The sequence below is a fragment of the Eriocheir sinensis genome, chromosome 70 (genome assembly GCF_024679095.1).
Source record: "Eriocheir sinensis breed Jianghai 21 chromosome 70, ASM2467909v1, whole genome shotgun sequence".
Classification (NCBI taxonomy): domain Eukaryota; kingdom Metazoa; phylum Arthropoda; class Malacostraca; order Decapoda; family Varunidae; genus Eriocheir; species Eriocheir sinensis.
The window spans coordinates 3,916,621-3,935,683 of NC_066578.1; the positions used below are offsets into that span (position 1 = coordinate 3,916,621).

The window sequence follows — 19,063 nt, forward strand, 5'->3', positions numbered from 1 at the left end:
ACACACACACACACACACACACACACACACACACACACACACACACACTACCCCTACACCCACACAAACACTACCCCCAAAAAACACGACCCCCTTCCCCTCACGCTCCCAGCAGCCTCACTCACCCTTCCCTTAAACCTCACCCAACAGACCACCAGGTGAAGGAGCTGCAAACCCACACCTATACGGCTGAGACCATGCCCATCACAGACCTTCAAAAGCACCACCAGCAACTGCAGAAGTCACCGCCCACCTCCCCTTCGACAGGCCAGCATCTCTCAAGCCCGCAGCAGCAGCACCAACAGCAGCAGCAGCACGGGTCAGAGTACCTCCAAGGGCATGATGGGTCCTTCTACATCAACCCTGGGAATCTGCTGCGCCAGGTATGTCATGACGAAGGCGGTGAAGGTGCAGGAGGAAGGATAGTGAAGATGGGTTATTGAAGATGAAGTTAGGATTGTTAGAGAAGGGAAAGATATTAAGTAATGAAACTAAGTAGAAATGATAGAAAAAGAGATAGGTAGAAAATGGAAAGAGATGAAAATAGGTAGATATGATGGTAGAGGAGATAAGTAGAAAATGAAAAGACGTAAAGTAAAAGAGGAAATGAGGTAGACATGATAGAAAAGGAGGAGAAAGGTAGGATATAGAAAGAGATAAAGTAGAAGGGGAAAACGTGTAGAAAATGAAAAAAAGTAAAATAACGGAGCAAAAAATAAAATAAAGGACAGTGAATAGAAGAAGAGGAGAATAGAGAAACAGAGAAGAGAGGCGTGCAAGGCAGTGAGTGGTAGAAAGTTAGTTAAAAGCAGAAAATACAGATAGAATAAAAAGTAAAAAACATAACTAGCAAATAAAGGGGATGGAAACGAGTAGAAGAAAGAAGGAAATAAGAGAGAACAGAAAACAGAAGTAAAACAGAGAAGAAGGAGAAAGAACAGCCAAGGAAAGGATAGAAGAGATACAGAATAAGAGAAGGGAAATGCAAAACTGTGAAATGATAAATATACGAAGGGGAGGAAGGAAGGAAGGAAGGGAAGACGAGAAGAAGAAAAAAGTGTGTTAAGAAGGGGAGACTATGACAATCCGATTTACTGGTGACCGTGAATGAAGAATGAGTTTGATATGTAGGTCGGGAAGGAAAGTGTGTGTGCGTGTGTGTGTGTGTGTGTGTGTGTGTGTGTGTGTGTGTGTGTGTGTGTGTGTGTGTGTGTCACACACACACACACACACACACACACACACACACACACACACACACACACACACACACACACATTTAAAGGCCATTGAAAGGTCAGGGAATCTCACATCAAAGGTAATCACAAGAGTCGGAGGAACGGTCAAGCTGAGGTCATTTAGCAATCTTTTTTTTTTCTTTCTTTCTTGTCTTCGTTGTCTTCCTTCGTTTGTGGTCGAGCGAAGAATGACGTGACTAGATTTTCTTCTTTTTTTTTTATTTTGCCCTTTCTTGTTTTTTTTCTATATTTTTATCAGCACTTTTCTTCTTCTGCGTCTTTGTTTTCTTCTTTCTTCTTCTCTTTTACTTCCGTGTTGTCTTCCTAACCTTTCTTCATCTCCAGTTTCACCTCCTGTTTGTCTTCCTCCATTTCCCTTTCCCTTCTTTACTTTCTCTTTCTCTTTCTCTTTTCTCTTTTATATCAACAATTTTCTCTCATTTTTGCATTTTAGTTTTTCTTATTTATTTTTATCTTCTCTCTTTCTCTCTCTCAAATTTCACTTCCTTTTCCTTTTTATCTTTTTCGTGTTGTATTTGTATTGTTTCCTTATACCCCGCTTTTACCCCCCCCCCCCCTGTCTCTTTCCTTCTTGTTCTCCTGTCTTTCCTTTTCCGGTTTCATCTTTTATTTTTCGTGTCTGTGTCCAATTCCGTTCCCGTTTTCCTTTCTTCACTTTTTCTCTTACCGCTTCATCTATTATTTTTCTTTCCCCGCTTATGTTTCTTTCCCTCCTCGAACTCCTTTCTTCCCTTTTCCTTTCCCCGCCTTATCTTTTATTTCCTCCCTCCTCCCCCCCCCATGTTTCTTTCCCTCCTCGTCCGCCTTTCTTTCATTTTCATTTTCCTGCTTCATTTTTTTTTATTCCCCCTCTTCCTGTGTCTCTTTCCCTTCTCGTCCTCCTTTCCTTCCTTTTTCTTTTCCTTTCATCCTTTATTTACTTATTTAAAGGTAGAAATGATGGAAAAGCAGATAGGTAGAAAATGGAGAGGTAAAGTAACATAGGAAAATAGGTTATGATAGAAAAGGAGGAGGACGGTAGAGAATGGAGAGAGGTAGACTAATGAAGGAAAAGAGGTAGAAAAGAAGATGGGTAGAAAGTGAAAAAAGTAGCTAAATTAAAAAGAAGAAAAGTTAATTAAGAACGTCAATGAACAGAAGAAATAAAGAACGGAGAAACGAAAACAGGAATAAAAACAATAATGACAGCAACAACATCATCATCACCATCACCATCATCACTGCAATCACAATCACCATCCTCATCGTCCCAGCCTGACTGCACCACCTCTCGGGCACCGCTCACTCCTCCGCCCCACTCCTCCGCGCACCGCCCCGCCTCGCCTCAGTGTTCCCTCCATTTTGCAACATGAGGATTTTTTTTCTCTCTCTCTCCTGTCATTAAAGACCCGCCGTGTAGACCCAAGACGTTCTGATCTTTTCACTCCTACTGCGCCTTGCTGCTGCCAATATTGCTTCTCCTTCTCCATCTTCTCATTCTCCTCCTCCTCCTCCTCCTCATTTTCATCGTCATTTTCATTTTCATATTCATTGTCATTTTCATTCTCATTATCTTTCTCTTCCTCCTCCTCCTCCTCCTCCTCCTACAACTACCAATACAACTACCATTACTACTACTACTACTACTACTACTAATCTACTACTACTACTACTACTACTACTACTACTACTACTACTACTACTACTACTACTACTACTACTACTACTACTATTTGCATTGACACATTGTTCTACGGGAAACAACACCAACATTGCTACCTGTAAAACAACAACAACAACAACAACAACAACAACAACAACAAAACATTTATAATAGTAATATAATAGAACTGATCATAATAATAAGTATACCACTATTTAAAACACCACTTATGATGCCAATAACTATATCATAATTAATAGCGCCATTAATATCACTGTAATCATTGCCATAAAACGAATCGTATTTTTTGTAACAGTTGATGCAGCTGTTGAAAGTCATTTTATGGGTTGATATAAATAATTACAGGTGTACTTTTTTTTTAATATCTGCCGTCACACTGATCTCTCTCTCTCTCTCTCTCTCTCTCTCTCTCTCTCTCTCTCTCTCTCTCTCTCTCTCTCTCTCTCTCTCTCTCTCTCTCTTTCTATGTCTTTCTATGTCTTTCTCTGTCTTTCTCTGTCTTTCCTTTTCCATTCCTTTTTCTTCTTCCTTTTCCTTTTTCCTTTTCCTTTTTTTCCTTACTTCCTTTTTTTGATTTTCCTTATTTTCTTATTTTCTTTTTTCCTTCTCCTTTTCCCTCTTCTCCTTCTCATTTCTCCATCTCCTCCTCCTCCTTCTTCTTCTCCTTCACATTTTCTTTTTCCTTCCTCTCCTTCTCCTTCCTCTATTCCTTCCTCTTCCTCCCCCTCCCCCTCTCCCTCTCTCTCTCTCTCTCTCTCTCACCGCAAAATAAAAAAATGTAACCTAACCCAATTTTCTTATAATCTATTCTCCATTGGGATTTTTTCTTCGCAGTCACGCTTCTCAAACCTTAACATTTTTTTACTTATTTTTATTTTCCACTTTTTCTCTTTTTTTCATAGTCAGGCATTTTCCTCCGCATTCCTTCCTCCTCCGGTCTTCCTTTCATCTCTGTTTGTGTAGCGGTGGATGAGTCGGTCTGTCAGTCAACATGTCCGCTCGTATACGTCTGTTTGTCAATCTCTTTACCCTGCTGATTGTCTGTCTGTCTGTCTGATTTCAAGTCTTTGGTTGTTTGTGTGTCTGAGGCTTTTTTTTTTTTGTCTATTTTTATGTCTGTTTCTGTCGCTGTTTCTCTCTTTATCTATCTGTCTATCTATCTATCCATATACCCTTTCATTTATCTAACTGTTTTCACGTTCGTCTGTCTGTACTTCTGCGTCTGTCTTTGCCTGTCAGTCTGTCTATTTTTTTGTGTGTTTCTGCCAGTTTCTGTTTATCTATCTGTCTATCTATTTATCCATCTATTTATCTCTTGCCTATCTGTCTATTTTTTTTTTTTAACAGCAAAGGAGACAGCTCAAGGGCACAAAAAAGTAAACATTAATAAAAAAAAAGCCCGCTACTCGCTGCTCCTAAAAAGAATCCAAATGCATTTATATCTACCTGTATTTTTCTTTCTATCTGTCTTTCTAAATACCTCATTCTTCATTTTCTTCACAATTCCCTTCTCCCTCTACCTCTTTATTAACCTATCTTTCTATTCACTTATTTATCTATATCAATCTTTCTTTCTGTCTAAATATATCCCAGTTTTCCTTTTCTTTCCTTTTTCCCTTTTCCCTTCACCTCAATTTACCTGTCCATTCATTTCTCTCTCGATTTATATTAATCTTCCTTTCTCTCTAAATCTGCCCCAGTCTTCGTTTTCTCGTCTTTTCCTTCCCTTTCCACATGTTTATCCCTATCCACACTTCTCCCGCTTCCTGTCTTACTCTCCACACATTTTCCCTTCCAAATTCCCTTCCGCACCCTGCTACCTTTCCCATCCCCCTTACTTAGCACTGCAGGGGTCGTGTGGCAGAGGGGAAAGCAGGGGAAGGAGGGGGAAAGGGAGGAGGGGATGTGTGGAAGGGAAAACAGGTTGCGGTCACTAATTAGAACACAGACTTCGCTATTTTTCGTTTACCATCACGAATCATTGATAGGGTTCGGGTGGAATGAAGGAGAGGGGGCAGGAGGGTGATACGTGGTGGATTGTGGCGGTGTGAACTTTGGATTTTGTTAAGTTATTTTGTACTGCATTGCTGATAGTGGGGGTTGAAGAAGCTGTAGTAGTAATAGTAGTAGTAGTAGTAGTAGCAGTAGTAGTAGTAGTAGTAGTGGTAGTAGAGGAACCCCATACATCCTATCTCCTATCTTCTTTCCATCCTCCTTCCCTCTCTTCCTCCTTCCTCCCTCCACCTCCCTCTTTCTCACCTCTTGTAGTAGTAGCAGTAGTAGTAGTAGTAGTAGTAGTAGTAGTAAAAATAACAACAGTAACGTATTCCATTTAATATTATCACAGTTTTCATTCGCATACAATCTTAAAACTCATTCCGCTAAACTTTGCATCGGGGAAACATTTGAAGTCTTAAGCAAACGAAACTCTTGCACACACACACACACACACACACACACACACACACACACACACACACACACACACGCATAACATACACTCTTCAATTACCTTTCAAACCCCTTCGGAAATACGGGAAGGAGAAGTAATACAAGGGAACACAAAAGGAATAGAAGGAGCCATGAATTCCTGGGCCAATATTTGCACCTGAAGTTTATTATCGGCGGGGACCAGCAGGTAAATGAAGGCCTGTGTTTGATGTGTTTACCGCCGTCACACACACACACACACACACACACACACACACACACACACACACACACACACACACACACACACACACAGGAAATACAAACCCAAACCCAATTTCTTTTAAACACTTATTTCTTTCTACTTTCGCAGCAAGATTTAAGTGTGTGTGTGTGTGTGTGTGTGTGTGTGTGTGTGTGTGTGTGTGTGTGTGTTAGGTTGGGTTAAGTTAGGTTAGAGTAGGTTAGGTTAGGTTAGGTTAGGTCAGGTCAGGTTAGAAAAGACATGTCTGTGAGTCTGTGTGTGCGTGTATATGCGTGTATGTGTGTGTATGTGCGTGTGTGCGTGCGTACCGGCGACCAACAATAAATCCGAGAGTCTGACAGTCGCGGTGGAGCGGGGGAGGCATTTATAAGGGCGCCATATTTTCGGTGGGCGGTGGACGGCGGCGGAGTTATGGAGTGGACGCCATTAAGGGGCCTGATGGAGTGGTGGTGGTGGTGGTGGTGGTGGTGGGTTTGTGGAGTGGAGCAATGTAGTGGTGGTGGTATCGTGAGTTGGTGTTGGTGAGAAGGATTGTGCAGTGGTTATGGTGTTGTATGTAGTGGTTGTGTGTAGCATTGTGTGGCGGTGTTGGTGTGGTGGTGAGGATTGTGGTGTAGTGGTTGTGTTATCTCTTGTGGTGACTGCGGTGGTGGTGGGTGTGGTGTTTTGTGTGGTGATGTGGTGTGACGTAATGCTCGGTGGTGGTATTAGGTTTGTGGAGTGTGTTAGTGTGACAGAGAGTAGAGTGTGTTAGTGTGAGAGAGAGTAGAGTGTGTTAGTGTGACAGAGAGTAGAGTGTGTTAGTGTGGCAGAGAGTAGAGTGGGTTAGTGTGACAGAGAGTAGAGTGTGTTAGTGTGACAGAGAGTAGAGTGGGTTAGTGTGACAGAGAGTAGAGTGTGTTAGTGTGACAGAGAGTAGAGTGGGTTAGTGTGACAGAGAGTAGAGTGGGTTAGTGTGGCAGAGAGTAGAGTGTGTTAGTGTGACAGAGAGTAGAGTGGGTTAGTGTGACAGAGAGTAGAGTGTGTTAGTGTGACAGAGAGTAGAGTGTGTTAGTGTGACAGAGAGTAGAGTGTGTTAGTGTGGCAGAGAGTAGAGTGTGTTAGTGTGACAGAGAGTAGAGTGTGTTAGTGTGTCAGAGTGTGTTAGTGTGACAGAGAGTAGAGTGTGTTAGTGTGACAGAGAGTAGAGTGTGTTAGTGTGACAGAGAGTAGAGTGTGTTAGTGTGACAGAGAGTAGAGTGTGTTAGTGTGACAGAGAGTAGAGTGTGTTAGTGTGACAGAGAGTAGAGTGTGTTAGTGTGAGAGAGAGTAGAGTGTGTTGGTGTGACAGAGAGTAGAGTGTGTTAGTGTGGCAGAGCGTAGAGTGTGTTAGTGTGAGAGAGAGTAGAGTGGGTTAGTGTGAGAGAGAGTAGCGTGTGTTGGTGTGAGAGAGAGTGTGTTAGTGTGACAGAGAGAGTAGAGTGTGTTAGTGTGATGATGTGGCTAACGTAGTGTGGCGTGGTCGTCTGCTAGGAGTGTGGCGTGTGGTGGACTCGTATAGTGTTGTGCTATATGGTGTGGTGTGGTGAGCTGTGTCGGTTTATTTTTGTTGTTTTCTTGTTGTTTTAAAGTATGGTGTAGTGTTGCGTAGTGTGGTAAGCTGAGGTGTGGTGATTTGTATGGTGGTGTGACTTAACGGTGTTGTTTCTGTGATCTATGGTATGGCAAAGCTCCTAAATCACCATCACCATCACCATCACCACCACCATCAAAGGTAAATCCTCCCTACCAGCAACGCTAACAACTACATAAGCTCTCACTCACCCCTATGGTCTGCTGACGGAGCCTAGGCAGCGTTTGTTACGGCTCTTGTGATTGGCTGCACCTCTCCATCACATTTCCTTTATGTTTTATTTTATCGAGTTTAGATAACCATAACTGAGTTGCGCAATTACTGCTGAGTCCAACGGAACCTACTAAAGTGGTCTGTTGTGAATAAGAGACGAGCTATGACGAAGAACATACAAGTGAGTGAGGGAGGGGTGCAGCCAATCACAGGAGCAATAACAAACGCTGCCTAGGCGCCGGATGAACAGGCTCCGTGACCAGACTATACCATCAACAACACCAACACCAACACCAGCTTCCGTATTCCAGTGGCAGGTCAAACATCCGGGATAGCATCTAACACCACAAGGGTAATTACGACGCCCGTCATTTAATATTAACTCCACAAAGCACTTTCAGGATCAATCCACGCTCCTGTGTTCCCTTTGATGCTTCGTTTGATGTGCTTATACAACTCTAGATCAAAATAACTTAACTCCGTATTTTATTTCATTCCCCATCCATTTCTATCTCTCTCGCTCACACACGACTTTCTCTCCTTTGTTTACTAGTATGATATTCTTGAACAACTCTACGTCAAAATATGTTCTCTTTATACATTTTTCCTCTTTTTCCTGTCGATCTCTCTCACAAACGTCCTTTTTTCTTGTTACGAGTTTTCATTCATCTTTGTGTCTCCTCGTTTTTCAGCTCCTTCCCTCCCTCTCTGCGGCTTTTCCTCCCTTCCTTCCTTCAGCTTTATATCCCTTACTCTTTTCCTTCTCTCTGTCTCTCTCTCCAGTTCTTCCATCTTTCCTTTACTTGTGTTTCCCTTCCTTCATTTAGTTCTATCATTTCCTTTTCTTATCTCTCTTTCATTTTCATTTCCTTCACGTTCTATCTTTTTCTACTCCTTTAGCTCCCATCCTTACTCTAGTCCCCTGTCTGATCCTTCCCTCGCCCCACTGTCGCCAACACCGCCGCACAAATAAAATATTAATCATTGCCCACAGACTGAATGATAAAATACAGGTCTTGGTTCCAGCCGCTCCTGATCTGCTACACAAAGACGCAAAGCAGAACACAATTATATAATCTACCTTACTCTCCGCACTGTCAGACGCTACATGCCAACGCGGAATTAGCGGTTAGGACTAAATTAATTTCATGAGAACAGTCGCGTGTTGTTTGTGGCGAAGACTAATCCACAAGTTGCTTTTCAGGGTTTGTGTGCGATGAGGATGTTCAACGGAGCTTACCTGTGTGTGCATACCTGTGTGTGTATATATATTTGCATCTATTTATAGGAGGTAGCGGAGTCCCCCTTAGCGGAGTGATGTCTAGCGTGTGTTGGTAATAGTGTTAGTCAGAGAGAGCACAGGGGTAGGAAGGACGAGGCACTTGTATTACTGGCACGGCGGCATCCCATTAGTGTAGAGGATTACAGGTGCATGGAGGTGTGTGTGTGTGTGTGTGTGTGTGTGTGTGTGTGTGTGTGTGTGTGTGTGTGTGTGTGTGTGTGTGTGTGTGTGTGTGTGTTTTCATTTCACATTCTAAAGTGAATCTTGTCTTTTACTCTATCAATGTCTATCTATTTATCTATCTAGCTATCTATCTTGCTATCTATAAAGTGAATCTTGATCTTTAATGGCCAAATATCTATCTTTCTATCTATCAACCTATCTATCTATCTATCTATCCATCTATCTATCTTCTTATCTATCAACCTATCTGTCTATCTATCCATCTATCTATCTTCCTATCTATCAACCTATCTATCTATCCATCTATCTATCTTCCAATCTATCAACCTATCTATCTATCTATCTATCCAGCTATCTATCTTCCTATCTATCAACCTATCTATCTGTCTATCTATCCATCTTAGTACGAATGGGTCCATGGATGTTGGTGTGAGTGTGGGGGGAGGGGGTAATGTGTGTGTGTGTGTGTGTGTGTGTGTGTGTGTGTGTGTGTGTGTGACCTAACATGGCGGCCGCGTATCCTGCCACACAGAAGGGCTTGCCGGTGGTGATGCCGCGCGAGGGACCTGGAGCAGACGCCGCCGGGACGCTCATCCACCTGGGCCGTCCGCTGGCAGCCTCCTCGCCCGCCGCCCGCGCCGTCCCGCCCACACTGTACGCGCACTACACCCCTGAGCAGATGCCCTTTCTATCGCCTCACACCTACCCCCTCGACCCTCCCCACCCCGCCACCCTGCCCAAGCTGTACCCCAGGGAGCTACGCAGCGAGGCGCCCTACACCCACGAGGTCCTGGCCGCCCTGCCGCCCCCCTACCACCACCCTACCCTTAGCTTAGGCAGGGCCGGCTCCCTCTCCTCGGGCCGTGCAACTCCTTCCTGCTCTTCCACCACCTCCTCCTCCGCCAACCACCACGGCTCCACCTCCACCGTGGCCTTTCACCCTGAGAATGAGTCCCCCCGGGGTCCCCAAGCCACCCCTAGAGACCAGGCCGGCAGCCCCAGCCAGCGGGAGAGCTCGGTCTAGTCCCTTCCTAGTGGCTAGCTAGTGTCCACCTGTGTATCCCCAGGTATGTTGTCCTCCCTCTGTTTGTGTGTCTGTGTGTCTGTTTGTGGGGGGGGGAGGGGGATAGGGGGGTAGGGGGTATGAGTTTTTTTGTGTGGGTGAGTTTTTTGGGTATAATGTGTGTGTGTGTGTGTGTGTGTGTGTGTGTGTGTGTGTGTGTTTCCCTGGCATGCTAAACTGTCATCCATTTCTCGTGTGTCATTTTCTCCGTCCCGGCCAGCCCATATTAACCATCAAAGCTGGCTGGAAACCCTCGTTGTAGGAATACGTGTTTGTGTGTCCCTCCCTGACCCCGCCCTGCCCTGTATTATACCAGACCCCTCTCCCCGCCCCGCCCCGCCCCGCCTTCCTCATCCCACTCACTCCAACTTTTCTTTTCATATTTTTTACTCGGGTCGCAAAGTGCAGCCTAATCCCCCTTGGCGTGACCGGGCCTTGCTACGTCCAGCCTTCCCGGTAAAATCAAGACAGGGATAGGGAAAAAAATGAACCCTAGACCTCGGCTAACATAAACAAAGGAAATTTGAAACAACATAAATAGGTTACTCTCAGCATCTTTGAACTTACTCCACTAGCGATGCGATGATTTCCACAATGGAGTTAATAGCAAAGATGTAGGGAAGCTATTAGTAAAAAAGATGTTTGAGACAGTTGCAAATAAACTGCTAAACAGACATAATTAGGACGTTAAAAAGAAACTATGTAATCACCGGTCCATTAACCCAGTAGCAGCGGGGATCATGTTTCTTAATGGTCCCTCTAAGCGAGAAAAATGAGAAAAAAAATCATCACTCACACAAACCATTTCATAATATATATCAAAACATTTGTGATCAGTTTATGCATCATCTATTTTGGGGTGTTTATATCATGGCACAAATTTGGCCCGTCGCTGCTACACGGTAAAGCCACAAATTTGGCCCGTCGCTACTACACGGTAAAGCCACAAATTTGGCCCGTCGCTGCTATCGGGTTAAATATTCAAAGATAAGTAAATATAACCCTTGGCAATCAAACGATCATGTATTATCAAGAAGGATACAAAAGTAGAGTCTGTAAAATGTAGATGAACCAAACGTAAACTATCATGCTCCATCAAGTCTCCAGGCAGCTTGTCCTCGGTCGTCAAGGAAGAGCCCCCTGTTTGCCGCCTCCCCCACGGCCACAGGTAAACAAGAAGGGGCCTAATGTCACCCAAATCAGTCCACGCCCTTAAGGCCTGGTCGTGGCAAGGCGCCCCTCTTAATTAATCCTTAGCGTTATGTAGATGTAAAATCGCATAACTCTCAATGTAAAGTTGTATCACGAAAACAAAGATGCTGAACACTGTATATAGACTTTCTCAATCAGCTTGCCATGCACACCGTAGCGTTGCACTTGAATGAAGAATAAGTAGCCACACATAATGACAATTAGGTAAGAATAGCCCAGTGTAGCCTATTGCCTGTTAGCTGAGAAGAGAAGATAGAGAGCTTCCAAGATCACCCTTCCTACCCCCATGACGCAGGCCACGCCTTAGGGGTTGGAGCGGATGAACAGAAGCCATGCGGAGACCACAAGGAAGAAGCGTCCAAGTCCTTCGGGCCGCGTGCTCACAGTCTCTGCAGTAACCCGCGCGCCAGCTGTCCCCCCCACACCTCGGCCGTGAATGCTGCCCTCACCGCGTCGCCGTCGGTGAACGGTTTTCCCGCCGTCCCATATCCTCCCTGCCCCGCCATCACCCGCTCCTTAAGTGACGCATTCACGCCCTGTCTCTCCCACAGGAACATGGTGAGCAGCAGCAGCAGCGGCACAAACACTCCGGAGGGCGCCGCGACCCCCCTGCTGGATCATCCTCGCAAAGCCGCCAGGAGCAGTCTTCGGGACGAGCCCCGCGAGGGCCTCACAAAGGGTCTTCCACTCGAAGGCATCGCGCAGGATTCCCCCGCCAGCTCAAGGTTAAGCACCTCGAGGAGCAGTGTCTCAAGCAGCTTCCGGATGCCCCGCTCAAGGAGCCCCTCAGAGACCTGCAAGAGTGTTTCCGGCAGCTTGAAGTACGACGACCCGCGGAGGAGCCCGTCGAGGACACGCGTCAGCCCCTCGGGAAGCTTCAAGCTGGAGCTTCCAGAGGAAGCGAAACAGGCCCTCAGCGCCCACAGGAGGGAGGGGCCGGGGAGCTTCAAGGGAGAGCTGTCGGTTCGCTCCAAGCTGGAAGTGCCGGAGCCGGTGCGGCGCAACTCCGTCGGCAGTATCGGGCCAGGCCTGCCGCTGCCGCAGGAGCTGATCGAGAGCCTGATAAAAGTTCAGCCAACGAGGCACCGGAGGGAGTCTCTGGAGGTGCCGAGCCTCTCCTACAACAGGGAACGCTCGGACGCCCTCAGGAGAGGATCAATCGGCAGCTTCGTGACCTCCACGCCGGAGAATCTAAGGAAATCCTCCCTCGGGAGCTGCAAAGTTCACGGCTCACAAAGAAGTCCATCGGGAAGTCTACGAAGCCCAACCAGAAGCCACAGGAAGGACTCGTCGGGCAGTCAGTCCGGGGAATCTCCAAGGAGGAGCCCCTCAGACAACTACAAGACCGATTCCGGGACCTGCAAACTTCACACACCAAAGCGAAGCCCCTCCGAGGGATTCCAGAGAGAAGCGTCGGGAAGCCTCAAGGATCCTCCGGCCAAAAGCTCCTCCAGCAGCTTCCAGAGGGAGATGACGCGCAGCCTGAAGTCCGACCCGTGCACAAAAGTCGCAGAATTGATCACACGAGAACTTTCGAGGAGCCTCAGAGTGGATGCTTCAAGGAAGAGTCCTTCGGGCGGATCCATGAGGGAGTCTCCGGGAGCTGGCTTCAAGGCAGAGAGCTCAAGGAGGAGCCCCTCCGGGAGTTACAAAAGTCCCTCCGGCAGCTTCAAGGGTCTGGAAGAGAACCTGCACCTACGGAGGAAGAGTTGCTCAGGCGGCTTCGTCTTGGATCCCCCGAAGAGGGAGTCCCTGGGATTCAACCTGGACGCTCCAAGGAAGGGGTCGACGGGGAGCTGCAAGCTGGAAACCCCGAAGGTAAGTCCCTCGGGCAGCGGGACAAGGGAGTCCCCGGGGAGCCGCATGCTGGACACGTCCCGGTGCTCCAGGAAAGGCTCCTGGGCCAGCCCCACCGGAGGATCCCCCAACCGCCAGAGAAAGAAGTCACTGTATGCCTTCCCCACTCAAGAGCAAGCAGGAGCCCTCATGCTGGCCTCGCCCAGCAACCTCACCGTGGATCAGCCGTGGATGCCCCGGAAAGGCTCATTGGGCAGCCTCACGGGGCCGCGGCACGGATCCCTAGAAAGTCTCCTGTCGGCAGCCGAGCTGGGAGAAGTGGTGCAGGTATCCCAGGGGAGCGGCGAGACGGACGTGCTGGGCAACTTCAAGATCGACTCCTCCAAGGACGGCCACCTGGTGGTGACTCAGATGGCGGGGTCACCCTCGTCTCAACCAGGTTCTAGCCGACCCGATAGGCTGCGCATCGTGTGTCCCCTCGACACCAAGATCAGGATAGAACTCAAGATGGACTAAGCAGCGACGGTCTGTGCGTGCGGCCAGCGAACCTGAAGCCTGGTGAGGCGTGTGTGTGTTGTGTGTGTTCGTGTGTGTGTGTTGCAATGTTGGGAGTGCTCCGAACAATGGGACAAAGACCAAGAAAGACTGTTTGCCCATCAGAGGGGATACTAAGTTATCGTGAAGAATGACCCAGCGAACATGAGGCGTAAACATTGACACCCAAGAGGCGAGTGTGTTGCAAAGATGATGATGATGGGTGTGTGGGTGAGAGACAAGAACTGCGAAACAAACACACACACAAACACGCACACCGAGGGAGAGAGAGAGAGAGAGAGAGAGAGAGAGAGAGAGAGAGAGAGAGAGAGAGAGAGAGAGAGAGAGAGAGAGAGAGAGAGAGAGAGAGAGAGAGAGAGAGAGAGAGAAAACAGGGTCATATACTCCCTACACCAATACTCGTGATCTCTCCCTCCGCCAGTAAGACCCTCCCTCCCTCCCTCCTCCTTGAAGTGGTGTCGTTGATGTGGATCGATGTATTAATGGGCTCTGCTGTCGGGCGGGCGCGGACATCCCCTTGACGCCAGTATGTATATGTATATGTAACACACGAGCTGTTTCATTTATGTTTTACGAGTCATGTTTTATATAATACATTTTTGGACGTGAATACTGGATGAACGGAAGAGACTGAGTGAGAGAGAGAGTGAGAGAGAGAGAACGTACCCTCACCCATATTACTTAAGTGTGACGAGTAAGTGACGTGGTAATCCTTGTTTAATGGACACGGCAAAGCACACAAGTCGTAAACGTGTATGAGTGGGGTTAAGCCTTTTTTATATGATGTGTCAGTCACTTACAGGGATTGCTTCTTCGTTCTTTGAGTGGCATTATGATGATTATTATTGTTAGCATTACCAGTGTAGCTTTTTGTACAGGTATGTTTCACGATGCTTTTGTGTAGTGTTGGGGAGGTGAGGAATACAAAGAAACAGAGGAAGAGGAGGAAAAGAATGGAGGAGGAGGGAAAATGAGAATAGAATGAAATATAGTAAGAGAAAACTGGTGAATGGGAATAGAAACAAATGGAATAAGAGGGAACTGATGAATGGATAGTTATAGAAAAAACATATTGTAAGAGAGAGAAATGATGTTTGGGAATATAAATAAACACAAAATGAGAGAACTAATGAATGAGAATCGAAATAAATACAATACATAGAACTGATGAAAGGGAATAGAAATAAATAAAATAAGAGGGAACTGATGAATGGATAAATATAGAAAGACATATTGTAAGAGAGAGAAATGATGTTTGGGAATATAAATAAACACAAAATGAGAGAACTAATGAATGAGAATCGAAATAAATAAAATAAAGAGAACTAATGAAAAGGAATAGAAGGAAATACAATAAGAGGGAACTGATGAATGGAAATAGAAGGAAATACAATGAGAGAAATGATGAAGGGAAATAGAAAGAAAGAAAATATGAGGGAATTTATGAATGCGAATAAAAGGGAAGGCAGTGAGAGAGAAAGGTTGAATGGCAATAGACAGACATAGAATAAGAGATAATTGATGAATGGGAACAGAAAGAAATACGATAAAAGAGAACGGAGACATCTTAACAGTCCTTCAGCTTATTTTTATACTTCTCTTAACACCAATCACCACCACCACCACCACCACTTTTATCCACACCAAAAAGACCACCACCACCACTACTACCACCACCACCACCACCACCACCGCCGCCGCCGCCACTGACAGCGCTGCCTCTCCCAAGCGATATCCTCCTCCAAGAGCAATTACCGAACCGATGAAGCAGAAAACCCAGGAAATAAGAATCGCACAAGAAAAAGACTCACGCATCGCCGAGGAATGGAGAAAATAAAATGCCGGTTGAAAGAAAACGGGGAGCGCAACTTTTGAAAATAATACAATAGATCGTGCCAAATAAAACTATACAAAAATCATGATAATGGCTATAGCAAAAAAAAGTAAGTATGTGAAAATGATTTATGTGATAGTGATAATGATAGTAAAACGTAATGGTAACAGGGAGGATAATTAACTAAGAAGAAATAAATAAAGAAAACAAGAAAAAGAACAACATCAAGAACAAGAAGATTAGAAGATATTAGTAAGTCGAAAAAGAAGATAATATATGAAAATTAAGGACAGAAAAAAATATCAAATGAAACAATGAAAATACCTATAGAAAAAAGCACATACATAAACAAACATAAACAAACAAACAAACCAAGACACGCACAAACACGCACACACACACTCGCTCCAAAGTAGTTTTTTTTTTTTTTTTTACGTATGGCGGAAAGGCGGGAGGCAGGAAGGAAGTCGATCAGAGAGGAAAAAGAGCGAGAAGAAAGTCCTTCCTCTGTAAAAAGATATTTGAAGAGCATTTTGATTTTGTAGCCGAAATCCGCAGTCTTATTTTTTGTCACATTTTCAAGTGAATCAGGGTCCTTTCCTTATCTATTCCTATCTATCTATATATCTATCTATCAGTTCTACAATCCTTCGCTACATTTTCAAAAGAATGAACGCTCTTTCTCTATCTTTCTATCTGTCTATATATCTATCAGTACTACAATCCTTCTTTACATTTTCAAAAGAATTAGCGCTCTTTCTTTATCTTTCTATCTATCTATATATGTATCTATCACACTTACAATCCTTCGCTACATTTTCAAAAGAATTAGCGCTCTTTCTCTATCTTTCTATCTATCTGTATATGTATCTATCTATCAATACTACAATCTTTTGTCAAATTTTCAAAAGAATTAGCGCTCTTTTTTAATCTCTAGCTCCCTATCTATTTATCTATGTATCATTCACCATCACCACAATCACCATCATCAACAACACCAACAATTAGAAGAACAACAATAACACCAATTCAATTCTTCAACGTATGGGAATATTCAATTTCACACACATTGGAACAATCACAATTCTCTCCTATACTTTATTACATTAACTTTCACTCAAAGAAAACGCAAAGACAGAGTGTGAAAGTAACGTTTTTTCCTTTCAATATACAATCAATGCATGTTCTCTCTTCGTTGTATTTCGTTGTATCCATTCATTCAACGTTAGGAGAGAGAGACGGAGAGAAAGAAAAGTCATATACAGCATTTCCGTGTGTGTGTGTGTGTGTGTGTGTGTGTAGTTAGCCAAAGGGTCGAGTGAGGCTTTAGGGTTTGAGTGAGGCTTCCAGGGGTCAAGAGCGGGATTCGAACCCGGTACAAGAGGCGAGACGAAGGAAGACAGAGCGGTGAAAGGGTGACTCGGGAAGGCTTCAAAACGAGGCAGCACGATTTCCGACACGGGATGAAAACGATGCCTTGATGGGGGGGAGGGGGCGAGAGAGAGAGAGAGAGAGAGAGAGAGAGAGAGAGAGAGAGAGAGAGAGAGAGAGAGAGAGAGAGAGAGAGAGAGAGAGAGAAAAAAGAGAAGAGAAGAGAAGAGATGAGAAGAGAAAAAAGGAAAAGAAACGAAAAGTGAAAATTAAAAGAAAAAGAGAAGAAAAGAGAAAAAAGAAGAGAGAGAGAGAGAGAGAGAGAGAGAGAGAGAGAGAGAGAGAGAGAGAGAGAGAGAGAGAGAGAGAGAGAGAGAGAGAGAGAGAGAGAGAGAGAGAGAGAGAGAGAGAGAGAGAGAGAGAGATATGCAGCGAAGAGAGAGAGAGATCTACAGGCCCGGTGAGTAATTATACAAAGAGACAGCGAACGAGAGACCGATATTACCTGAAGTGATGGTGAAGGAGGTGAAGGATGAGGAGAAGGAGGACTAAGGAGGAGGAGGAGGAGGAGGAAGAGGAGATGGAATGATACTTTTTTCTACACCAACGAAATTAGCTCAAGGGCAAACACAAATAAACGATAAAGAACACAAAAAAGCCCTTTAAACTCTACTCCAGCATAAGAAGATAGAATGAGTGCCCAGAGGAGAGGTCGAGTGGATAGGAGAAAGATAGTGAAAAAGATATATTTGAATTCCTCTCTATCATTGTGTATTATCTGTAAAGAGGGTTAGAACAAGAGGAAAGGTACTGAGAAAAGACATGTTTGAACTCTTGTCTATCACTTTTAATTGTAAGTTGTGATAAAGAGGATCAGAATAAGAGGAAACAAGAGGAAAGGTACTGAGAAAAGACATGTTTAAGTCCTGTCTATCATTTATATTTGTAAGTTGTGATAAAGAGGATCAGAATAAGAGGAAACAAGAGGAAAAGCACTGAGAAAAGACATGTTTGAAATACTCTCTATCATTTCTATTTGTAAGTTGTAATAAAGAGGATCAGAACAAGAGGAAACAAGAGGAAAAGTACTGAGAAAAGACATGTTTGAACTCCTCTCTATCATTTTTATTTGTAAGTTGTGACAAAGAGGGTCAGAATAAGAGGAAACAAGAGGAAAAGTACTGAGAAAAGACATGTTTAAGTCCTGTCTATCATTTCTATTTGTAAGTTGTAATAAAGAGGATCAGAACAAGAGGAAACAAGAGGAAAAGTACTGAGAAAAGACATGTTTGAACTCTTGTCTATCACTTATATCTGTAAGTTGTAATAAAGAGGATCAGAACAAGAGGAAACAAGAGGAAAAGCACTGAGAAAAGACATGTTTGAACTCCTCTCTATCATTTCTATTTGTAAGTTGTAATAAAGAGGATCAGAACAAGAGGAAACAAGAGGAAAAGCACTGAGAAAAGACATGTTTGAACTCCTCTCTATCATTTCTATTTGTAAGTTGTGATAAAGAGGATCAGAACAAGAGGAAACAAGAGGAAAGGTACTGAGAAAAGACATGTTTAAGTCCTGTCTATCATTTATATTTGTAAGTTGTGATAAACAGGATCAGAACAAGACAAGGAAAGACGAAAAGTGAAGAAACAAAAGACATACTTCAATTCCTCTGTATCATCATGTATTATCTGTTAGCAGTGACGGAGAAGAGAAGGTCAGAGCGAGAGGTGAAGCTTACGAGAAGACAACGTGTATTCCTCCTCCGCATGTAATAATCCCTTTGGTTGTATTGAAATCCCTTCATTGGCGGCTCTCAGAAAGGAGTCAACCCTTCTTTTATTGTCTACATTTAATATTACATCCCATAGCGTTAACGTCTGTGTGTGTGTGTGTGTGTGTGTGTGTGTGTGTGTGTGTGTGTGTGTGTGTGTGCGTACGTCACCATAGGGGGCCCCACTCCCCCTAAATATAACCCCTCCCTCTATTTTACCCTTCAAGGCATACCACTTACAGATCACTATGTTAAGTACCTCTCTCTGCGGCCACAGCCCCCGCTACCCCCGCCGATAGGAACATACAGACACACACACCCACGAGCCTTCCCCAGTGCCCTTCCTTTAGTCAGCGGCGGGCGGGGCGGCGGGGGGGCAAGGGGTGTAGAGGGAGCGTATGAGTCGGGCCTAAAGTTAGTGTATTTTCACATGTTATCGTATATATGTTGTTTCCGTCTGGCTGAGGTTGGGGAGCACGCCCTCTCCGCGCCTCCGCCCAGCCCCCAGCGCGTGGCACACTGTTTTATACGTGTCATGTCTCATCTTGAA

The 19,063-nt window shown here is 44.7% G+C and overlaps 1 protein-coding gene and 1 long non-coding RNA gene across 2 annotated transcripts in view; both read left to right on the forward strand.

Annotated features, from left to right (window-relative positions):
- LOC126988677 (serine/arginine repetitive matrix protein 2-like) overlaps positions 1 to 15,618 on the forward strand; it is a 73,231-nt gene extending 57,613 nt beyond the window's left edge. The window contains exons 11-13 of the mRNA XM_050847032.1: positions 151 to 383; positions 9,440 to 9,561; positions 11,734 to 15,618. Coding sequence (XP_050702989.1) covers positions 151 to 383; positions 9,440 to 9,561; positions 11,734 to 13,495 — 2,117 coding nt within the window. The 3' untranslated portion in view covers positions 13,496 to 15,618. The remainder of the gene's footprint in view (positions 1 to 150; positions 384 to 9,439; positions 9,562 to 11,733) is intronic.
- Positions 15,619 to 17,038: 1,420 nt separating this feature from the next.
- Positions 17,039 to 19,063, forward strand: part of LOC126988658 (uncharacterized) — a 2,054-nt gene continuing 29 nt past the window's right edge. The window contains exons 1-2 of the long non-coding RNA XR_007742415.1: positions 17,039 to 18,009; positions 18,289 to 19,063. The exon at positions 18,289 to 19,063 is cut by the window's right edge and continues 29 nt beyond it. This is a non-coding gene — a long non-coding RNA (uncharacterized LOC126988658). The remainder of the gene's footprint in view (positions 18,010 to 18,288) is intronic.